The following is a 24,566-nucleotide window of genomic DNA, read 5'->3' as shown; positions in this document are numbered from 1 at the left end:
TTTTCAAATTTCCTTTCAATGTATTAATATTTCTGTGCCTTAGTGTTCTCATTCGTAAAACAGATATAATAGTATCCACTTTATATAGTGGCAAAAAAACAGATTAATATTTAGTACTTTGGCACAGAATAAATGCTATTAGTTGTTTCTTTATGATAAAAATTTAAATTATTATCTTCCCTACAATGGCATTCAAGTGCAACAGCAGGGTTTCAGATTAGGTATAAAGACACTGGTAAATTTTCACGCACATAATGTATGAAAACGTTCCTACATGTAGTATTGGGAGATTTCATTCAAGAGACTGAAGAATTGAGAATCTAAAATCTAATAAGCTATCAGAGGCTTCAAGAGCAGAGTTTTTTGATGAAGTTTTTTTTTTTCATTAGTGTAGAAGCTCAAATGGAGGGATACAGTACTCATTGATTAGTCAGAAAGGGGCAATATGGGATTGCAAGTGGAAAGAAATCTAGCAGGAGAGCTCAAGTTCACATTTAGAACTCAATCTACTTTACTTAGCACTAGTAATCCAGATGCTCTACTTCTCCCTGAAGACGATACTCAAGACTAATCTAGGTGATTAGTTAAGGGAAAAAGGTCAGCTGAGTGATTAGTTAAGGAAAAAGCTGCTGGAAGGGGACACAACACTAGATCTGGTAGGCATGAAGAAAGCTGTACTGTTTGTTCCTATCTTCTTTGCTTTTCCCAGTTTTCCTTCTGTCCTTTATCTTTTTCTTCTTTTTGTTCCCTGGTTTCATGCTGTGTTCTACTGTCAAAGGAAACTCTTAACTCTTACAACCATACCAACCATACCGTGAAATTCTGTTCTGCCTTATCTACAGGAGTCTCCAACACAAAGTTCACTGTGTGAAATGTATATACACTGCATATCAATACACCTAATATGCACTATGTATATACATAATAGACAGATAATCCTAAACAGCTTTTTTGACACCAAATCCAGGCTTTCACACATTAGTTAGCAAACAGGTTAAAGCTACCCCTTAACGACGCTACAGTGTTTCAATTTTGTGCAGCAGTCTGGAACTCTATGTGTGCTGATACTTGTGATAATAGACACAGATAGAAATCAGATATACTAAAAATGGCAAATATTTAGGTCCACTGAGATACTCCCTAGACTTCAGCTGGTTGACTGTATGTCCCATACTAAGAAAAATAAGAACAGAATATTATAATTCTAAATTGGGAATTTAGTATTAAAAAATTCCAGTGATCCAAATGCAAAGAATATTTCACAGGTCAAAAGATTAGGATATTGCTTCTGTATATTTCATGAAATGGCAACAGAACATGGAAAATTGTTACACATCTTTTGCTTAGAAGATTAAAGGAAAAATGATCGGAATGCCATCAAAATCAGCATCGCAATCTCCAGTTCGATCCATTAAAAACTAAATCATTCTCAACTTGAAGAATTTGACTGTTATTCCTATTTAGCCAAGAAAATGATATTTTGAAATTGCACTATTTATATCTAATAATTAGTCTGTGTCCTTACTATTTTTACATCTCAAATAATACAAAGGGGCTTAAAAACCATCAAAAACTGTAGTAAGGAATTTTGTAATTAAAAAAAAACCTCTCTGGGGAAAATTGTCCCATATATGGCTTCACTGCGAAAGTTTAGTAGTTTTATTCATTTTTAGAAATAAATTATGTGCAAAGATAGAGCATTAACTTACTACATTAAGTTTAAACTTCATCGGCACTTTCACTTTTCCAAAACCTGTCCTTCTCACTTGTTCCACTCTTGTCTGCTCTTATTTCACAGCCATTATGGCTTTGATGCCATTGCTTCTGTTGTTTCCTTGCTTACTTGCCTAGAATTCCCACACATATCTTTGTCAATTGGAATTAAAAAGTAGAGAGCTTTTCAAAATGTGGCTGTAAGGACACCCTGTTTTCTGATGGATACTCATTAGGGCTGGGGCAGGATCTCCAGGTGTTTAGGCATTTTCAGTAGTTTATATTACTGTGTTGGTTTTCTATTAACTATTTCCTAGGAAAAAGTTCTTCCCTCTGAGTCTGCTGTATTATCTTTACGAAATGCTTTGTGGCTCCAGTGATGTCATCTTTATATAACTACAGACTAAATGTACTATCTCCTTGGATTATCAGTAAAGTGGACAAGATCTAACATGGATTAAACCAGCACTTAGTTTTCCAGACAAGATGATCCTCATTACTCCTGGGCCTGGAGGGGACACTGCCCGTTCCCTCTGCTCCAAGCTTCCATACAGTCACAGACTCCTCACCACTGCTACCTGGCCCAACAAGGAGGGATGCACAGGAGTTGATCCTCCTGTTTCCTGCAGCACCCTTAGTCAGTATGTGTTGTTCCAGCCTCCTGGTTCCCGGTGTTCCACTTCTGGGCATAGAGCATTTGTGTGAATGCTCCCGCCTTTAGGAGAGTATATGTAGATTTGTCAGTAATCCACCTTCTAAGAATACAGTCATTTAGGGGGCATTCATAGCATTCTTTCCCTTATTGGGCAGAGATATTACATATACCATACATAGTAAATATAATTTCTTCATTTCCTATATATTTACTTTTCCATTTTTCTATACCTATCTTTTAAACAATCTTTATCAATCATTATGAAAAGAACTTTCTGTGACAATGGTAATGTTCTCTATCTGTAGCCAAAACATGTGGCTACTGAGCATTTAAAAGATGGCTAGTGCTGAAAATTTAAATTATAAATTATATTAATTCATTAGCACATATGGCTAGTCACCTATTTAACAGTGCAGCTGCTATCTCTCTACATTTCACCTCAACCACTCCATTTCATCTATCTTTTTATTTCATTTCTCTCCCCGTTTCATCCCACTCTCTATTTATACCCCTATCTTCATTATAGCTACCTTTATATATTGAATTTATGTAATAAATATGTACCATAATATTTATATACATCTTTACACATAGTTATATGATATAGACTAAACTAGGTTTTATATATTTATTATATCTTAATATATCTTCTCTATAAGTTCTAAAAGGAGAGAAAAGTGGCCACTCAGTCTAATATCTTAAAACAGAAGTCAAGAGCAGAATGTTTAAGACTGAGAAAGGATCTAAGGTCAGGATCTACTCTGCTTTTGTTTTTTTCTACAGAATAGAGTGAAAATCTAAGTCAGGCAAAAAAATAATGTGAACACCACACTTTAATAGAATCCGTCTCTTAACATAATCAATTACATTTCAGAACACTGGAGTAAAAGGTAGGAAACACCTAGACCAACTTGATTTCTGAGATAATTACTTCCAAGAAGTCATGAAAAACTACCAAAAGAATGAACACCAAAGAATACTGCACCTAATTTTGAGGAAGCAGATTGTATAAACAACAGACAAGAATGCCTGATGCAGGTAAGTCAGAATCTCAAAAAGTGATTAACATATTGTTTAAAGAAGTTAGGAATCCAGGTACAAATTACTGAGATGCTAACAATATAAACACTTTCTTGCTGAGAAAACTATAGATATTAAAATATTGCAGGTATGTTACATTCTTTTAGAGTATCCCTATATATGACATAAATTCACTGGTTAAATGGTAAGACAGATGAAAGCAAGCTAGAAAACCCCCAAGTTTTTTTGTTTGTTTGTTTGGGGCTGGAACTTCTGAAGTGCTTACTTGCTCGGCAGTTTTAAGCACTAATTCATTTTAATCTCATAATAACCATATAAAGCAGGTGTAATTATTATCCCTATTTTGCAAACGAGGAAACTGAAGTACAGAGAGGTAAAATGCTTTGCCTAATGTCACTGAGTAAGTGGTGAGGCCAGAATTTCAATACAGGCAATCTAGTTTCAGAGTTTCTACTCTACCACAAAGCTAAATTGCCTCTCAAAGTGTTCACTGATCTAAAACCAAAGTCAGCCAACAAAAATTTCTAACCACAGGTCAGTGTTTTGGGCCTTCTATCTTCAACACATAAAATTATGTTCATCTATAACTTGGAATATATCCTTAAAAATTTTGCAGAAGAAACAAAGCCAAGAGAGCCAAAACAAGAAATGACAAGTCTGTAAAAAACACTACAGGCTGAAACACTAAGATAATAAAGGCACATATTTAACAAATTAATTATATGAGAATATGATGAACAAATCCAAGATTAAGAATGGCTGATGTTTAAAAAAAAAGAGGTCTGTAGTCCCAAAATTAGCAAAAGCAAAAAAAAAAGAAAAGCCAGTACAACACTGTCAAAAAGATGTACTCTGGAGTATGTATTAAAGAATAAAAAATGTAAAGACTCATTATATATTTTACTTTTCTTACTGAATTGATCCTTAGCTCCTTTCTCAGAGCCCATACTTCCATTAAACATATATTTTCAAATATTTACTTGCATAATTTCTAAACACATTAGGAAGAGTAAAAGGGAGCAAAAAATGCTTTAAGTACTCATTGCCAGCAATAAAAAAATATATAGCTTTTCAACAAAGAAATACATAAAAAGTAGACAGTAGCTAATTAAACAGTATTTTATATTTGCATTAAATAGGTCCTGTAGACTTTGCCAAGCTTCAGAGGCATGTTTATTTTACAGTTGTTATGGACATTTATACTACTGATTCTCCTATAAGTCACTTTAACAAGGCAAACTGTGCCTGCTGGACCCTCAGGAGCACAGGAGATCCAGGGACCACGATAACTGAAGGGGTACTAGATGGTGTGGCTGGTATGCTGGCAAAGTAGAGGCAAGGTTCCAATAAGGTCTGGCTGACTTGGCAAACTTAAAAAAACTCTAGCACTAATAAATCCCCTAACTCTCATTCTCTTCTGACTTAAATCAGAGCTGTAGAGTTTGTGAACTGGCCAAGTAAAAGCTGTAAGTCCCTTTTTCAATAGAGACCCATAAAAATTCTGACAAAACAATTCCCACTCCCGACATTAAACAAACAGGCTGTAAACACAACAAAAAACAGCAGCAACAACAAAAACCATGGAAAATACTAAAGGAAAATGATAGAAATGAGAAAAAAATGATGAGAAAAGATGAGCAATGTGGAGTAGATTCACAAGAGTCAATATACATGTAATAGAAATTTAAGGAGAAACTATAAAAAATTGAGAAACAAAAATAAAAGGCAATTTAGGTCTTCCCAATAAAAGGGTACATTAAATATCAAGCAAAATTAATGAAAGACCAATATCCTAGATATATGTCAAAGTGTTAAATGTGTAGGAAAGGGGAAAAAAATACAGTAACCACACCAAAAGAAAAAAGTGACCTAAGAATTCATTATTCAGTCAAGCTATTGTTCATGAGTGAGCAGAAATGAAAGCTACTCTCAAACATGCAAGGCCTTTTACTACTTTTGTGACCTGTATACCTTTGCCCTTTATTTCAATATAATTGACTGGAATAACTTTTCAAATAAAAATTTTAATGATAAATGCATGAATAATGATAATCAAACATTTAAAAAATAAAATGACTTTTTACATATCAATAAAAGGATTTAATAGCCTATAAACAAAACTGGTCTGCAAGGAGGAAAGAGAAGAAAGAAACTAAGAGGGCTTTATTCTAAATTATACATATTCAATATCAATAGTAGGTTGTGATTTTATTTTTATTATGGATTTTTGGTATCTTCCACATATTCCCCAATGCATGAAAGTGCATACGTGTGTCTCTGTATGTGTACAAACACATACACATATATACTATGAATACTTGTGCAAAATTTGAATACTTGTGCAAAATTGAATATTTGTGCAAAATTTCTTAAAAAGGTATAAAAAATAAATTTCTAGCAATTGTCCAGAAAATGAAAAAGACTACTCTAAAGCAGTGTTCTCTCTTCGCATCAGAAACATCAAGCAGAAGCTAGTTAACCTAACATATTTTGGGAAATGTTCTAGAATTTCCAGACTAAGTAGATTAGATGATCTCCAAACTTTTTTTTTTTTTTAAGGTGAGGCAACCCTTGGTTGACTTCACAAATTGCAAGGACCTTGTCAGCTTACAATCCCTATTTTTTATTTTTTATCCCTACAGCACCTGGTCTTCCTAGGTGGTCTCCCATCCAAGTACTAACCAGGCCCGACCCTGCTTAGCTTCAGAGATAAGACGGGATCGGGCTTGTTCAGGGTGGCATGGCCGTAGCCCAAACTCTTTCTAGTAATAAATATCATCAACCTAAAACTTTACCATCATTTCACAACACCAAAAAACCCCAAACAATTTGATTAAAAAATAGACAAAGGATCTGTAAAGACACTTCTTCAAAAAAGTTAAAACAAATGGCCAACAAGCATGTGAAAAGATGCTCAGTATCACTAATTATTAGGCAAATGCAAATCAAAACCACAATGAGATACTACCTGAACAACCATTAGGATGGCCACTATCAACAAAGAGAAAAACAAGTGCTGGCAAGAATGTGGAGAAAATGGAACCCTGTGCACTGTTGAGAATGTAAAATAGATGGTATGCTGGTTTCTTAAAAAGTTGCAAATAGAATTACCATACGATCCAACACATGAAAAATAAAATAAAGTTCTTCCTCTCATAGACCTCGCATTCTAGTGGTTGGTAGAAATGACAAATAAGTACTCGAACTTAAAAATTTTCAATTAGTGGTAAGTACAATGAAAGAAAAATAAAAAACAAAAAACAAAATGATAATGTAATACAGTGGGAGAGAAAGGGGCAAAAGAAAGAGTAGGGGGAACCAGATGAAAGGGGTAAAGGACTATGAAGAGGTGACACATGAACATAAACCTGAATGAAAAAAGGAACTCAGATAAGATCAGGAACAGAGCATTCCAGCCACTCTGTTAGCCATTAGCAAAGCAAAAACCCTGTTATTAGAACAGGCTTCACCTGCTTGAAGAGTAAAATGGATGTTTGTGAGATGGTACAAGTAGAGATTAAATGGAGACTCATGACTAGTGATCTTGGGTTACATATAGAGTTTAAAATAAGATCCCAAAGTGTAATGGAAAAAAATGAAAAGTTTTTATCATGAGACCTGAGTTTTTCTTACCCGTGTTGTTCAAGGGTCAACTGTAGTTTTATTTAATAAAACACCAAAGGTCTTCCATTTATATAACAAGCTGAACTCATGTTTATCTCCACTCCCTCCAAAAAGCCACTAAATTAATAATTTATAAAGGCAGAAACCCACAAGGACGGAGAAGAAGGAACTACAGTACATATGTCAAGAAACTTTTGGAAGATGGCAAGAACTGAAACAAGGGATAATGACCAAAAGTAATGTAATTCACCCTGAGAAACTTTGGATAGGCTCACAACTTTGAGGTACCAAGCTCCCTGAAATGTAATGGTGAATCTTAAGGTTGACAATAAGGATTAATTGAAAATCTTTACATCAGTCTGTGAAAACTCTTGTCCCATAGAGCCAAAAAATGGAGGATAAGAAACCAAGCCCAAGATTTGCAATTGGAGATCCAAACACAAAATAAGAAGTACCTCACTGATCTGAAAACAGATCCCCTGTTATCTACCCAGCAAATCTAACTTCTCTGGAGAAAATGGATGGCCCAGTAGAGAAAACCTATAGATAATGATATTTGGGAATCATCAAAGACAATGATCTAGTACAATCTTACTGTAAGTCAGGTTGGTAACATGTATCAAGTCTTTAACATGAGTCAGCAATTTCATCTTTAGGAATTTATCACGAGATAACAATAATATATGAGTAAAGAGTTAACTACAGAGATGTTCACTGTAGTACTCTTTATAATGTTAAAGCAATAGAAACACTTAAGTCATAAAGAACACACAGCAGTTAAATTATTATACATCCATACGTTAAGAAGGAAAAGTGACATATGATGCTTGTAATAGATCACATGAAAAGGACAGTATGCAAAATACATGGAACCAATACATAGTACCTAAGCCTTTTGCTTATGTAGTTTTCCTATGATGAAAATAAATTTACTCGTATAATCAACAAAAATAAGTAAAAGATTACACAATTCTTCAAAAACGAATAAATTAACCATTAAAAATTTTAGACTTAACAATATTCAGATCTCCAAAAGGAACCATTAAGAAGCTAGTTACATATGTTCCTCTGAAAAATCCATATAGCTCCATCTTATCAAATTATTTCTAAATTTAATCAATATGATTTCAATGGAAAAATAGAGTAAAATGTAAAGAAATAACTAATCACAGATGAATGATAATGGAATCAGTTCCCCATATTCTTATAACTACACTCTTGAATAATATTTGTAAAATGATAAATCAATAAACATCAAAAAGCTACATGCAGATAACACCTTCAGCAATAGATTCTAAATATGCATTTTTAGTGCTATATATATATGTGTGTGTGTATATATATACATATAATCATTCTTATTTCCTATATTAAAAGAGCATGACATCAGAAATTTCTAATCATTAAATTTCTCACGCAAAACAAAACTTATCTTAAGCATTTAAAAAAAATGTAACAAACATTTTGGAAAACAAAAGTTTTATAGAAGTAAGCACTCTTGAAAAACCTGGAAAATACTATCTAGCAGATAGAGGTACAGACAACAAAAGCAAACAATATGTCCGAAAACAGGGAAGAGGCCAAGTAAATTAAGAAGTGCCTACTTAGCTGTCAACTGTAATTGAAAAATAATTTAATAAAAATGATCTCCTTAGCAAAATACTGACATTTAAAATATTAAATTTGAAGAAAAATATGTATAAAATAAGTGGGAAGTAAAAACTCATACACACAATCATGATTAGTTAAAATTATAGATGCAAACAATACCGAAAAGTAATATAAACAAAAATCTACTGTGTAATTAGAGGGGGGTAAGTCAAATGGTCCAGTAGAAAAAGGGACTACATTCCCATGTATATGTAGGAATTATGTGACAGAAATGGCATTTTACAACATAGCAAAAGACTGAGTCATTAATCATTAATCAATAAATGGTGAGAGGTCATTTACTACCACTATCAAACAGATCCCAACATTATACATACCATAAACAAAAAATCCTACTGGATAACATTAGGAAAAAAAAAACTATAAAAAAATAGCAGTGTATTTTTATAGTTATGAATTTAGAAGGTTAATTATATCTAGAAAGCTCAGAATCTATAACGGCAAAGACAATTATTAACACATAAACTTGGAACCAAACAGAAAAGTAGTGAAAAGATACAGAAATAGAGAAATAAAATGGCTAATATGTTTGAGATGATCAAACTGAGTAAACAAAATAATAATTTTTAACCTATAAGTAAAAATTTAAAAGATCATTGACATTCACTGTGGGCAAGATTGTACAGGAAAAGATACACTCATACTGCAAGGAATTTAAAAAGGCAGAATCTTTTGGAGGGCTTGAGTACACTATCAACACTTAAAACATATACTGCCTTTGAACTAGCTATTCTATTCTACTTCTGGAAATCAATCCTGCAGAGATTCTTGCACAACTATACAAACCTGATATTATCAGGTATTCTCTATAGTACTACATATAATGCACAAAACTAGTAAAAGCAACTCAATGGATAGAATCTGATACCATGAGGAGAGAAAAAGACTTAAATACACTAAACAAACAATATTCATACAATGAATACTATGCCCTCATTTTTTTTAAATGAGGTAAATCTGAATATATTGATGTAAGACTGCAAAAGATATATATACACTGTCCTCTCTGACAGCTTTCCCATCCTGAATTTTAGAACTTGGAACTATGGCTGATTTTTCCTTTAAGGGCCATCAAACTGGGATTTCCAGAAAACCAATTTTCTATAGAAGCCTAGCAATTCAAAATAGATCAATGTTCTATGAGATAGGTATTTTATAAAAGCATGTTCCGTTATATCTACTACATCATGAAAAAAAGAATTCAAAATTGAGCAAAGATATGGAAGAATTTCTGATTTCTATATTGCCTCTTCTCCAAAAACATCAAAATCAAAATGTCATTTTATGTTCTCTATCCATGAATACCTTCTAAAGTAATAATCTAGGTGAATAATAATTTATGCAATAATTTCAGCTTCTGAATGGTGAAATATGATTCCCATAGTAATCTATGAAATAGATTTCTAAATATAAATTAGATTTATCCATAGTCTATTTTAAATTATCTACTTAATAACCAGGTAAAATTAGCCACAAGTTTCAAAAATAATTTCCAAAAGTTTTAAAAACACTTGTTTTCATTCATAACAAATGCTTAAATAGTGGCCTCCTTAATAAATATGAAATAGCCAATTCCTGAACTGATACTTTAATGTCTCATTAAAAAAAACAAACAAAAAACAATGACACATTATTACCTGGTCAATCACAGCTGATGTTCAAAAGTGTGATCCTTAAAACTACCTGATATATCATAGCTGATATGGCAAGTATAAATCTTGACCTCTTAAGTCTCAACTTTAAAGTGATGCCACTTAGTACAAATAATGTCTACATATATCAAATTATTTTCTTATTTTCTGACAAAGGCATGACTTAGTCATAATTGATAACTTACAAAGAGTTCCATGGAATGACTTCCTATTTTATCTAAAACCTAAATATTTCTTTATTTGTAAAAAATGTTTAACATAATTTAAGTGATTTCTTTATGATAAAATCCAGTCAGGCTGGAAAAAAAAGTTCCTAGAAGGCTTTATTTCAAGACAGTGATTACCTCTGAGGAAGGAGGAAGCAGAAACAGTTGAAGAGACTGGGTTTTGCTGTAATCTTAAATTTACATAAAAATGAAAAGCAAGTATGTCTTTTTAGAGGCAAATTCTCTGGGTTCTAAACAATTCACTATCTCATTGTGACCTTGGGCAAGTTATTTAATCTCTGTGCCTCAGTTTCCTTACCTTTAAAATGGGGATAATACTTAAATAGTGAAGTGCTTAGAATAGTACCTGACACATGGTAAATGTTATTGCTGTTATCATCAGCCTTACCACCTATCACTACCAACTATGAAATCTAGTTGGAAAGTACTGGAAGAGGTAGGAGGTGGTAACTGATTTATTTTCTACACTTACATTTCAAACATAAATTCTATTTTTGTAACCAGTGAGAAAGCAGTATAAAATAGAATAACAAAGTTGCAGTCTTCAAATTTCAAAAACATGAGACAATACAGGCTTTGGAGTTTGATATTTATTTTTAGCAGGAAGAATATGCTAATGATGACGACACCGTTAGAAGATACGCCCATGTCCAATACCTGCAACAGAAGCTAAACAGAAGTTAAAGAAACCATACCAAAGACTAAAGACAAAAATTGTATGACATTACTTACCCTTAATTCTGCTAACAATAAAACAAGTAACAACATGTTTAAGGAAAGTTCCATTACAAAATCGAAAACTGTCAAGTTGACTATCAAAAGTATCTTTTTAAAAAATTCTATCTTTTCTTTTCTAAATAGAATTGGGCAAGCTCTCTAAAGGTAGAGCATGGTGCCAACAACTACGCTCTGAGGGTGTATATGTGAGCAGAGGAGGAACAAACTGAAAACAAGTAATGCTAAATTCAGAGGTAAGAATTCGTGGTGCGAGAGCTCTGCTGCTAGTACTTAATCAAGTAGCTGCTCTCACAGGCAGAAATGGCGACCACCTCTGGCACAGAGATTGCTGAAATAAGAACTAAACATTAATAAATAAAAGCAACTTAATTGAGGTAATATCATAGCTTAACTACAAATTTCAGAGAACTGTCTCTAAATAAAGAGATCCAGACAAATTAGAAATTCTCCTACATAAGAAATTGCTATAGTAGTAAAACAATCTAAACAAGAACTAGTCAAATGAAAGATTCTCTTAAAAGCACTTCTGACAATGGCTACACTGCTCATAGAAAATATGAGTTTCTTTCTTTTATTTTTACCCCTGCACCTCCGGACTTTCCATCAACAGTATCAATCATCACTCAATTTAAAGAAGCCATTACTTTTTACCTAAGGGTTTGTATGAGCTGGGAGGGGGGTGAGAATATGTTAAGCAACAGACTCAAGGGTGAAAAAAAAGAAGTAACGTGATGATTACATTCCTGAGCAAAGCTGATGAACTGCTGAGAAACAGAGAGACTGGGACTAACATATCCAACACAAATTCTATATCCCAAAGTCTTTTAATTTCTTAACTGGAAAAATTGTATGTACTCAGAACAGGAATTAATTAAGTCCAACCATAATTTACTGTACTTAACACCAGACTTTATACCAACTGCTATTTTACCACTATTTTTGTTCTTGAAAATAAAGATTCAAACTCATAAGAATAAATTTTAAATGCAACTAACTCTGCTAATTCCAAATTTCTAAATTTACTTAGGTAGGCTGATTTGATTCAAGTAGAAAGAAACTCATTAACGGAAAGAGTAGATTACCTGTGAGCCACTGCCTAAAAAGGTCTATGTCAAAAAAAAAAATGCAAAATATGCAGGAACATTCAGGTATTTTAAAATTCCTACCAAAAAGAATATATTAAGTAAGCACTAAAGAAGTAAAAGGTTACGCACTTCCAATTTATGCTCTTTCTCTGCAAGGGCTTCCTTTTGACAACGAAGAAAATCTGCTAACATTCGAGTGAGTTGCTTCCTATCATCTATTTCAGCCGCCAATCTGCCGTTGTAATCTGCCAGCAACATACAAGCATCTTCTACCATTTTAGAGAGCCTTTCTCCAGATTCTTTATCTAAGAAAAGCACAAAATAAAATTATTACACAACAAAAACAATGCCATATGCTGTTCCCTCACTAAAAAAGTTCAGATCATGTTTTCTCTTCTTACCTGTTATTTTATCTAGTAGGGATACTTCTTGGACTTCTACAGGCAAAGAAGCTATCCTCTGATGAACTGCTGCATCACCTGAAGCAGCATTTTCTAGATCTTGTAATGCTCTAACGAGATCTAGAGTCTAAAAAGTTATACAGCTTTAGAACCAAAATAAATGAAGCTTAAACAAATACAAGTCTTTAAAGTTTACTTCATATTTCTTTACCCTTATGAGATTTTTACTAGTTCAAAGTTTCAAATATAAACTACTTTCTAAGACACTCCATTTCTTTTGTACATTAAGGAAGAGAAGCTACACTATATTAGATACTGGAAATATATAAATTGGGAGCATATAAATGAGACATGGCCCTTGGCCATGAGGAGTTCATATTCTAGTGGTGGAGACAGATTGATAGTATAAAAATAATTATCTGACTATTAAATTGATGTGATTGATTTACATGCTGAATATACACAACAGTAAAAGGGAAGGCAGGCTATAACTTCAACCTGGAGAATACAAGTTTTATGTATGATATATTCATTATATCATCATTATTCGTGAGGATTTTTAAATATGAAATTGAATATTGGGGGTTGGGGATACATATTATCTTCTACCACAACACAGAAGAGTCTCCCAGATTCCATTTCTAAAAGATACAATTAAAGTAAAAGAAAAATGTAGTTCTGGAGTATGTTTAAATACGGTATCTTCAACTATTCTATGGTTAATAAAATCATTAAAATATTACAAAGTTCCATATATCTGATGACTAATATTTACATTAATGCTTAATTAACCGCTATAGAAATTATTTTAGAATATTTTAATTGCATTGTTTCATTTACCAGCTATAATTAGGAGAGAAAGTCAAGTCTTTGCTGGTGACTCTCAATTTATAATGTCTATAAATTCAGTCCAAAGAAAAATGAGTAAAATTTTTATTAGTCTCCATCCCCACCCCACCTCCTTTTTTCTCCCTTTTTTCCTTAATCTCTAAAACTAGATTCTGGAACACTAGGAAATTACACACATACTTGAAAAGCAGGAAATTATCAATTCTGTATATATATTAAGATGACACTGATAGCCAGTTACTAATTTTTCTTTATGTTATTCCCTTACAAAAAAATGCTATCACTGGTGGGCTTTGGCATTCCTGACAGATTCTTTCTGCCTCCCTAGTGCTAATACTGATATAAATCCACAGTTCTAGGCAGTAATTTGTACATTTCTTTTGAGCTCCTTTCATGGGGAAAAGAGCTCCACCCAACCTCTGTTTTCATGCAGTGAGTTCAGGTCCAGTCCTACAACTCCCATGGAGCACTATGAGTCCTTGTTAGTTACCCTCTAGGATACTAATTTCTGGCAACCCATGTCTGCTTCTAGATAAAAGCTCAGCAGGAACCAGGCTCTAGCTCACATATTAAGTTTCTGTACCATTTCTAGCCCACCATGATATTTACCTTTTAAGAGTATGGCTATGTCTTCATTTTCTCCTTTAAAATTTTATCTGTCCCTCCTATATGTTTGAAACATAGAAGGAGGAAGCTTTAAGACTCAATGCCCACATAATTAAAAGTTTAAAATGTCTTTAAGGAATAATCTAATGGTTAAGGAATGCTATACTACACCAATCTGGGAGGACATGGAATACTAAGTTAATGATTTTAATCCACCTTATTTTACCATGGAACTACATGGTTCTATTATAGTTACATACAACTATATGAATACGTATTTGTTACTCTAACACTTATTTTTAAATGTTTAAAAGCGAAAATACTTAAAGGGCAGTGTTTATTTCTAGGAATGGAATTTTTAGTGTACTTAAATCATACAACAAATAAACGTTTTATTTATTTAAAAGTAAACTGTCAGGGGTCAAATGTATGGTGATGGAAGGAGATTTGATTTTGGGTGGTGAACACACAGTGCAATAAACAGATGACATATTACAGGATTGTACACTTGAAACATATAATTTTACTAACCCATGTCACCCCAATAAATTTACTTTAAATAAATAAATAGGAAGAAACTGTTTAAATGGTAGATATCTTACCAGATCTAATCATATTAAGCATCAGAAATCCTCTATCTATGCGAAACATGACTGCCTAATATAAAATACATAACATGTTTCATTAAACATAAGCAATCTGTTAACCAGAAAATATAATAATCATGAAACTTCTTTCTTATACAGAGAACAATAATACAAATCAATTTACAACAGTAAAACAGTGAAACTAATAAAGCTTGGTGGCCATATGAAGTAATAATAATGATAACTCCCTTAACAGAAAAAAACTTCTACCTGTGGTGGTTCACTTGGAGATCCCAGAGAGGAACAATTTTCATTTTCATCCACCTTTATCTGTTCATAAGTTCGCTTCCTAGGTTTCTTATCGCCATCTGAATTGAAAGAACATTTAAGTTTTAATGAAAAAATACATTTTAATGAAGAGATCATGATAAAAGACTATATACTTACATAGAGCTTGCTTAAGTTGTTCTAATACATCATTTTCATAAACAGACCTTTCTTCCCAAATAGATAACACTCTTCCAAGGTGCTTCTTACAACTTTCATCAGTTTCACTAAAGAAAAAGTAAAAATATTTTATTTTTATAAGTAAAAATGCATAGTGCTATTGAAAAGGCAATGGTGATTTAAAATATAATCAGACATTCATGCCCTGGAGAAAACTGTCCAAATGTTTACTAAGCACCATTATGTGATAGGCAGTTTAGGGGTGCAGTGATCAAGACAGACATATTCCCTTCTTCCCTTAAAGAGCTTACAGACATATTATAGACATATTATTAAACAAAAAATTATTTTAAAAATATAAAGGTGTCAGTCCCAGTTTCTAGGGGTTTACAAAGAAGCTGCCCCAAACATAATATGGGATGAACATCAGGTTAAGGAATATTTCTCATAGGTGATTTTTAAAGTTATTTAACAAATACTGATCAATGCACCATCTTTGACATGGGAGATACAAATGGGAACTTTATGGCAGCTATTATTTATAAATGCCACAAAAGAGAACAAGGTGTTAAAAACAGGCATAACAGAGAGACCTGGCCCAGGTTCAAAAGAAATCAGGAAGGGGATCTGAGGAACTGATATTTAATCTGAGACTGAGGAACTGATATTTAATCTGAGATCTGAAGACTGGATACACAGGGAAGTGGGAAACAGACTAATCCTAGTCATTTCCCACCACCTTCATCAATATTACCATAGAGTGAGCCACTATTATCTCTCGCCTGGATTTTTTAACAGTCTTCTCATTGGTCTCCTAAACTCTACTCTTTCACTATTTCTCTATCATCGTAAACCAAATCATACTGCTCTCAATCTTCAAAGAGCTGCCACTCATACCACGAATAAACCCAATATCCCTATCCTGGGCCATAAAATGGACATGTTCTGCTTCCTGGCTATCTCTCAGTCCACATTCCCTAAATTCCTTCTCCCATACGAATCTCCTTGCTGATTTTCAAACATGCCTAGCATAGAGCTGTCTCACATGGCTCATTTTTTCATTTCCTTTAATCTCTGTTCAAATGCCATCATCCCCAAATAGTAATTTCTTATCTTATAATATAACTGAGCACCGTCATACTCTCTAGTTCCTTCTCCGGTTTATGATTCTTCATAGTCTTTATCTTTTGACATTATAATATATATTCAATTGGTTATCTAGTTATTACCTGTGTTATCCATTGAAATGCAAGCTCCACTAGAACAGATCTTTGTCTTGTTCATTACTGTATCCTCGGGGCCTAGCACACAGTAGGCAGTCAATAGTATTTTACTGAATTCTCGGGAGAGGTGACATATATAAAAGCCATAAGCCAGAAAGAAAAGAGGTTCAGTTAGCTTAAGCTGTAGACTACAGAGTATGTGCATGGAAGAAATGTGAGACAGGAGTCTGAAGAGGTAGACAGGGCCATGAAGAAATACCTTAACTCTTGCTCAGGACATTAGACCTGATCTCTAGGACAAATGAGAATCATTCAAAGGCATGGGAGGGTTATGACCAGCTCAGCAACTCTGAGTACAGTTTCCTAAAAGGATTAAACAACACTGGAAGTGACTGCAATTATAGAGAAATGACATTATGGTAACTGGAATGGAAAGAAATCTAAAGAACTGAGGGAACTATATGTAGTATATGGGAAAGGGGAGTGAAAGAAAGGAGAGTGTGCTATATTATAAATCACAATATCACAGAAGGTTAAAGATGACACCTAACTTCTCAACTGAGTACCTGGATAGATGGAGGTGCCATTCACTGAGAGAATGAAACCTTGAGGAAAAGCAAGTTTGACAGGGAGCAAGGACATAATGAGTTCAATATCAGACAAAGTAAGTTTAAGATGTTTGGAGGAATATAACTAGAAATTTGATAGGCAATTGGACAGAGAAGTCTAAAAGAAAAAACATCTCAATCGTACCATTTGATTGTGAGTTATTAGGATATGGATGATAAATACAGAGGGCAAGAATATGACGCCTCACCCACCCAAAGAGGGCCTAAGACTGAACTCTACGACTTATATACCAGGATCTGAAAAGATGGTAAAAAGTAGTATCTAAATTGAGGGATAAATAATATTTATTTAAGAAGGTAACATACAGCAGTATTTCACACTAATTTTTAAAAAATGCATCCACTGTGACTAAAACGACAAGGCATACGACTAGTACATTTTCGTCTTTAAATTGTTCAATACAAACCATCATTCACCATTGAATTCTATAACTTAGACTGATTTAATAGTCTATCCCAGTAGTGTTCATCCAGTAATCTATGAAATATTTGCATATGTTTAGAAATACACATTTAAAAAGGGCATAAGCTGAAGTACAGACTCCTACCCTTGGAATTTTTCTGCAGCGTAATTTGTCAACAGGTTTATGATTCTTTTAAATAAATATTCTATATTTCCAAAGCATTTTAAAATGTTATGACATATACCTACACGCTAGAAAACTTTAAAATCATTATAAACAATTTGATGAAAAAAGGTAATAAGTTTATCCAGAAATATCAGCTGTAAGACTGATATCTTTATAAGCATGCAAAATTTCAATTTAACACCTTCATACATTCTTTATAAAATTTGTTCCAATTTGGCAGTTGTTTTGGTCTCTTTAAAGAAAGCTGTACAAGCACTCCAAATGCCTAACTTAGCAACAGCTCAAAAAAGTTTCCTTCACACAAAATATTCAAAACATTTACAAATGCCATTTATAGGTAAGTCTTTTCAAATGAAAACTTCAAAGAAGTACATTCCCTTGTTTTTATTTTATGGCTTAAGGCAAATTTTAGCAAAAGGACATATTATGCATTTAAAACAGATTAGCTAATACTCAAAACAATTATCATACCTTGAAACATGCTTAAATGCCTCCACTATAACTGGTGCAAAATCTTTTGTAAACTCCGGCCCCTTCCTTTTGCTGTTCTGAATGACATCATTGGCTAGGTAGAGAAAAGTAAGCTTTCTGTTTGGTTTGGCTGAAAAATAAAATAAAATAAAAAATTTAAATCTACTTAAAATATCCTCACTTAACTTGGACATACTTTCTCAATACCTGAATTAAGCAATTTGAGAACTACAAAACCTAACCTTTATTTATTATGTTCAATTCTAGCTTTTCATTCTATAACCAAACCTATCAAGTCACTATTCTTTTATTCACCAAGATAACTACTCTATAGTTTCTGGAGATCAATCATGTGAGGAAAAAAGAGAACTCAAGAGGCAGAGGTAGTCAATGATGTATCTTTTCGTTTCCTTGCAGTTTTACTAAGTCACCCAAACTACTTTTTCTTGATTGCTAGCTTTATCGCTATTCTCAAATAGTTTTACAAACTGAAATCCTCATATCTGTGTAAAAATGCACCTCTGTGACTCTATCCTGTATGAAATTTTATTAAAACTAGTAAGCACTATATGAGATACAGCCATTTATAAATAAGATGGTGATTAGTTATGTTATTAAGATAGCACCCTAAACCCTAAATTGCATTTAATGTCCATGTTGATTTAAACACCAATTTTTAAGTTACTGTGAAACAAAAAGGGTACAACATGTTGAAACAGGTTGAAAGAGACATCAATCGATTACATATTTTTTGTTTATGAAATAAATATTTGCCAAGCTAATAAGAGTAAATGTTAAGGAGACCAGATGGGTAAAGTTTAGATTTTTTCCCCCTTTGGTTTACAATGACCTTTAAATAACTGAATTCATCTTGACAAAAACATGTCCCTACTCATTATATTCTATAGGCATAAGTCATCTTTCTAGAAGAGCAGATAAGATTTCAACAGTTGTGGGCCAGAATACATTTTTACTGGTTACCATGTTAAGTGGCATAGTAGTATTGAATGTAACTCAAACAAGATCCATATACATAAAGTTAGTTAAACAGAATCTTCTATACTATTTTCATAATATAATTTTACTAGAATTAAACTTAAATCATTGTCATACAATTATATTCAGAAACATCATACTTTGTGGCATCCACATTACGATGTAGAAGATTTACAGTCAGAACTGATAACCCAGTGCACTATTCGTGTGGGGTAGCTTATTGGATTTAAGGCAAAAATTTGGGCAGGATGCAATTGGACCTTTAGATTTGAGTATTAGATTTAAATTTTAAGCATTCAACATATTAAAAAACACTTCTGAGTTCACATCTTCCTTGAGGGAAAACTAGCAACCCAACCTTCTCACAAGAAACTGTAACATACTGAGTCACAACTGATTAGATTTTACAAACCTGTGCTGTCCTTTGTATAAACTGGTATGCCTGTCTAAAACTGCCACCCACAACTTTTCATGCTTTTGAAAGTCACAGGCTCAGAATAAAGATGAGGAAGAAACTGTAGTAAGAGACCACCTTCTGATTCTTCCACCTCTTGCCTGGTTAGATAAACCAAAAAGTACAACTGGTTAAGGTACCAAGACCCTTTCCCATGAAGATGGTAATAACTGTACTTTTCCAAGATTCAACACTCTTTTTTTTATCTACCCTGCCCAAAGAAAATCCCACCCCCCAAAAAGGTTGCTATTATTTAATCCAAATATTTGCTTTCTCATCATTAAACTGGGTTTAAAAACTCAAATTTAAAAATTTTATTATTATTGCCTAATTGGGAGACTCCCTGCAGTACTTTTAGGTGCCTACACCAATGGACTACTTTTTTCTAAATTACTGAACTTTTACTGTGTAATACACTATTCTCAGTACTTTATATATATTACCTAATTTAATCCAAATAATGTAAGGTGCCATTATTACCTGCATTTGGCAGTTGAAAAACAGACATCAAAAAGATAGTGCCCACAGTGAAATAGCCAGGAAGGTATCAGCCAGGATTTGAATTCAAAACACCCAATTCCAAAGCAGTCCCTCTTAACAATTAGACTATGCCTACTGTCATGAAAAAAGAGAATGTTACCTTTTAAGATTAAGTAGCAACTCAATCAAAATATTTCAGAATTATTAGCAGCATTATTCACAAGAGCTAAAAGGTAGAAGCAACTCAAGTGTCCATCAACTGATGAATGCATAAGAGAAATGTAGTCTTTACACAAACAGAATATTATTCAGTCTTAAAAAGAAAGGACATTCTGAAACTTGCTACAATGTGGATAAACCTAGAAGAAATTATGCTAAGTGAAATAAGTCAGTCATAAAAAGACAAATACTGTATGATTCCACTGACATGAGGTAGCTAGATCAATCGTATTCAGAGAGACAAAGCAAAATGGTGGCTGACAGGGGCTGGGAACAGGGAGATATGGAGAGTTACTATTTAATGGGTGTAGAGTTCTAACTGTGTAAGATGAAAAGAATTCTAGATATGCATGGTGATGATGGCTGCACAACAGTGTGAATGTACTTCTAACACTAAACTGGTTAAAATACTAAATTTTGTTAGGTGTATTTTACCACAAAAATTTTAAAATATGTATTTTACAACATTTTTTAAATTCATGGGCTACTAATCTCTTTAAAATAACTCAAAATAATTTCTACAATGTACGTTAAAGTAAAAATTTACAAGATTTCAAAATATATTCTGAAGGACAACTCTGTACCATGAGCATAGACTCGGTATGTGGTCCAATACCAAAACATTATTTTCATTTTTTTTCCTTTGTGGAACCCAAGATAAAATATGAAAAATACCTAGAAACTGCTATAATGTATAACTTTCAAATTTTCCGGGGAAAAAAACTTACTTCCATTTAAAACGGTGTGTACATTGAGACTGGCCAAGATGGCCTAGAAGCTAGATGCTGTGCATGCCTCCAATCGTGACCACACCAAAATTACAACAAAACTATAGAGCAACCCTAACTGAGAGTTGCCTGCGGTCTGGCTGAACATAAGTCCTACAACTAGGGTACATACATAAGAGGCAGGCAGGAGAGGCGGAGACATAAAAGTGCCAGTACCATGACAGTGTGTGGCAGTCCAGAATCAAAAGGGTTACCTTGGCTGTAGACCCTCTCCCACCTGAAGAGCGAGGGGTTCTGGCCCCACACTGGGCTCCACATCGAGGGTTCAAGTGCTGGGAAGAGAAGTCCCCCAAACCTCTGGCTGTGAAAACCAGTGGAGATTGTGGCTGAGTGAGATGGAGGGCTGCAGCTGTCACAGACGTTCCTCTTAACCCATTTCCTGTTTGCCCCGAGAATACTCACCAGCAGCGTTTACCCGGAGATAACTCAGATTACAGTCCTAACCTTACCCCCAAAGTTTGTCACAAAATATCTCCCTTTTATTATTATTTTCACATCGCTCTAGTACATCAATAGTCTTTAGAAACAAACAATATCATTCTATTTACAGCATTGTTTTTAATAGTGGTATTTCCATTTACAAAATATAGTAATTATTGATGCCTGAAAATGTCCAATCCTAGAAAATGTAGCATTCATACACATGATATTAATTAACATCATTCTCAAAGTTATTAGCCGAAGATTCATTTAATGAATCCGATTTATGTACACATTTGTTTCATTAGGATTAGAGGCAAGTTCTGTTTAGCAATAACTTCAAGAACAGTTTTTATATTTTATTTTTACATTGAAAACCAGATTTGCTTCAGCCTCAAAAAGCGTGTTTATGTAAAATTAAGTTAACGCTGGCAATAAGCTGCACTTTTTTTCCCCTAAAGGCAAAATGAGTTAAAGGGCCCACGCCTGGGCTTTACTCCGTTATGGATTCACTTGCTCTGAGCTCCAGCACTAGACAGCTGTTCCAGGAGCGCCAGGGACATACAGGGAGACACTGAGTGGTTAGGCTTCAGGACAAGGGCCGAAGGGTGGCTCTGTCCCAGACAGAAGTGCTAGAAATAACCACTGTTCCTTGGTTAAGCCCTCCCCACTCCCAGGAACCAGACACAGGCAGCCGCCATACCTGAGTGTCCATCAACCAGAATAACACAGGTCGCTCTGCCCAGAGGATTCTGAGACTCCGCCTCTCCCAAATCATGGGCCCACCCAAGCTGTCTCCAGTGGTTTACATCATACAAATAGTCTGGCTCGGCTCATGCTGTGGACTTTCTAAAAATCTCTCAAAGGCTCACAAAACCCAAAGAAGCAGCATTTGGCCTCTGTGTGCCTCATACCCCTTGCTGAGCAGCACCAAGCCTGGCACTAGCAGCAGCCAGCCTAGGTTTCTGGCTTGGCCTCCCGAGACACCTATAACCCCAGCATGGTGGCAGCTATCTGTGGACTGCTTGGTATCTCTTACCAGGTGGCCTGGGAAATGCATAGGCTGCAGCTGAACTTGGCCTGCAGTTTGGGCTGGCATACCCAGTGGCCTGCTTTGACCTACATCAGAGCTGGAATATCACCCAGGGCTGGATTCAAGGAAGACAAAACCGAATGGCAGACTGGGCAGGCACCAGAGCCCTGTTAAAGTGAATCTTGCTTCATAAGGTCAGCCCCTCATCGACCAAGCCTCACAACCAATCAGCCCAAAGGTCAATCCCTCCCATGGAAGAGTAAACAGCAACCAAGCCTCCACTACATCAGGAAGGAGGTAGTGGAACTACTCATACAACTCATACAAGGGACACATCTTGAGCACCTCGCTCAGGTGACCAGGGAAGACTGCCACTAGGCCCCACAGAACACTTACTAAATAAAGACACTCTACTAAAACCAGGAGACTTAGGAGCCCTACCTAATAAATAGAAACGAACACAGGGAGACAGCCAAAATGGGGAGACAAAGAAACATGTTCCACATGAAAGAACAGAACAAAGCTCCAGAAAAAGAACTAAACAGCAATCCATCAGATGCAGATTTCAAAACGCTGGTTATAAAGATGCTCAAGGAACTTAGGAGAAGAGTAGATGAACTCTGTGAGAACTTTAATAGATATAAAACATAAAAACTGAGATCGAAAACATATAAAAGAACCAGTCGTAAATAAAAAATACAATAACAAAAATGAAGAATACATTAGAGGAAATCAACAGTAGATTAGATGAAGCAAAGGATCTAATCAGTGATTTAGAAGATAAGGTAGTAGAAAGCATCCACTAACAACGCAACAAGAAAAATCCAGAAAAAATGAAGACAGTGTAAGGGGCCTCTGGGACAACATCAAGCACAACGAGAACTGCATCACAGCAGTGCCAGAAGGAGGAGAGAGAGAGAGCAAAGAATTAAAAATCTATTTCAAGAAATAACGACTGAAAACTTCCCTGGTAAAGAAAATCTAGTGAAGAAAATAGACATACAAGCCCAGGAAGCGCAGAATGTCCAAACAAGGTGAACCCAAAGAGGCCCATACCAAGACACATCATAATTAAAATTCCAAAGGTTAAATATAAAGAGAGCATCTTAAAAGCAGCAAAAGAAAAACAATTAGTTACCTACAAGGGAGCACTCATTAGACTGTCAGCTGATTTTTCAACAGAAACTTTGCAGGCCAGAAGGGTTTGGCACAAAATATTCAAAGTGAAGAAAAGCCAGGACCTACAACCAAGATTACTCTACCCAGCAGAGCTATCATTTAGAACTGAAGGACAGTTAAAGAGCTTCTCAGACACGAAAAAGCTAAAGGAGTTCATCACCACCAAGCAAGTATTACAGGAAATGATGGAGGAACTTCCTTAAGAAAAAAAAATGAATCAAAAATATGAATAAAGAATGGCAATAACGATATACCTATCAACAAGTACTTCAAATAAAAAAAAATTAAATGCTCCAATTAAAAGATGGGGTGGCTGACTGGATAAGAAAACAAGACACTCAAATGCTGCCTACAAGAGATTCACATCGGACTGAGACACACACAGACTGCAAGGGATGGGAAAAGATATTTCATGATGGACCTAGAGAGTATTGTGCTGAGTGGACTAAGTCAGTTAGAGAAAGACAAATATCATATGATTTCACATACACGTGGAATCTAAAGAACAAAATAAATAACAACAATGAAAAGCCAAAAACAAACTCACAGATACAGAGAACATTTTGAGGGTTACCAGATGGGAGGGGGGTTGAGGGAGTATGTGAAAAAGGAGAAAGGGATTAAGAAATACAAAATGGTAGTTACAAAATAGCCATGGAGATATAAAGGACACAATGAATATAGTTGATAATATTATAATAACTATGTACGGGATTACATGGGTACTAGATTTATTAAGGTGATCACTTCATGCGATATACAGATGTCTAATCACTATGTTGTACACC

At 34.4% G+C, this 24,566-nt stretch overlaps 1 protein-coding gene and 1 pseudogene across 3 annotated transcripts in view; both read right to left on the bottom strand.

Moving 5' to 3' along the window:
- RPRD1A (regulation of nuclear pre-mRNA domain containing 1A) overlaps positions 1 to 24,566 on the bottom strand; it is a 61,836-nt gene that overhangs the window by 19,481 nt on the left and 17,789 nt on the right. The window contains exons 2-7 of one of the 3 annotated variants that reach the window (XM_039843017.1): positions 18,210 to 18,339; positions 15,297 to 15,403; positions 15,120 to 15,217; positions 12,808 to 12,934; positions 12,536 to 12,711; positions 7,625 to 11,252 (exon numbers count right to left, since the gene is read on the bottom strand). In XM_039843017.1, the coding sequence (XP_039698951.1) occupies positions 11,052 to 11,252; positions 12,536 to 12,711; positions 12,808 to 12,934; positions 15,120 to 15,217; positions 15,297 to 15,403; positions 18,210 to 18,339 (839 nt within the window). In that variant the 3' untranslated portion in view covers positions 7,625 to 11,051. Of the gene's footprint in view, positions 1 to 7,624; positions 11,253 to 12,535; positions 12,712 to 12,807; positions 12,935 to 15,119; positions 15,218 to 15,296; positions 15,404 to 18,209; positions 18,340 to 24,566 lie in introns of those variants that run through there. The other 2 variants (XM_039843027.1, XM_039843037.1) reach the window with 2 other exon arrangements.
- On the bottom strand, positions 6,043 to 6,161 carry LOC120589747 (uncharacterized; annotated as a pseudogene).

This window comes from Pteropus medius, unplaced genomic scaffold, assembly GCF_902729225.1.
Source record: "Pteropus medius unplaced genomic scaffold, Ma_sr-lr_union100, whole genome shotgun sequence".
In the NCBI taxonomy this organism is placed as follows: domain Eukaryota; kingdom Metazoa; phylum Chordata; class Mammalia; order Chiroptera; family Pteropodidae; genus Pteropus; species Pteropus medius.
This window is presented reverse-complemented; position numbering and strand designations above follow the sequence as displayed.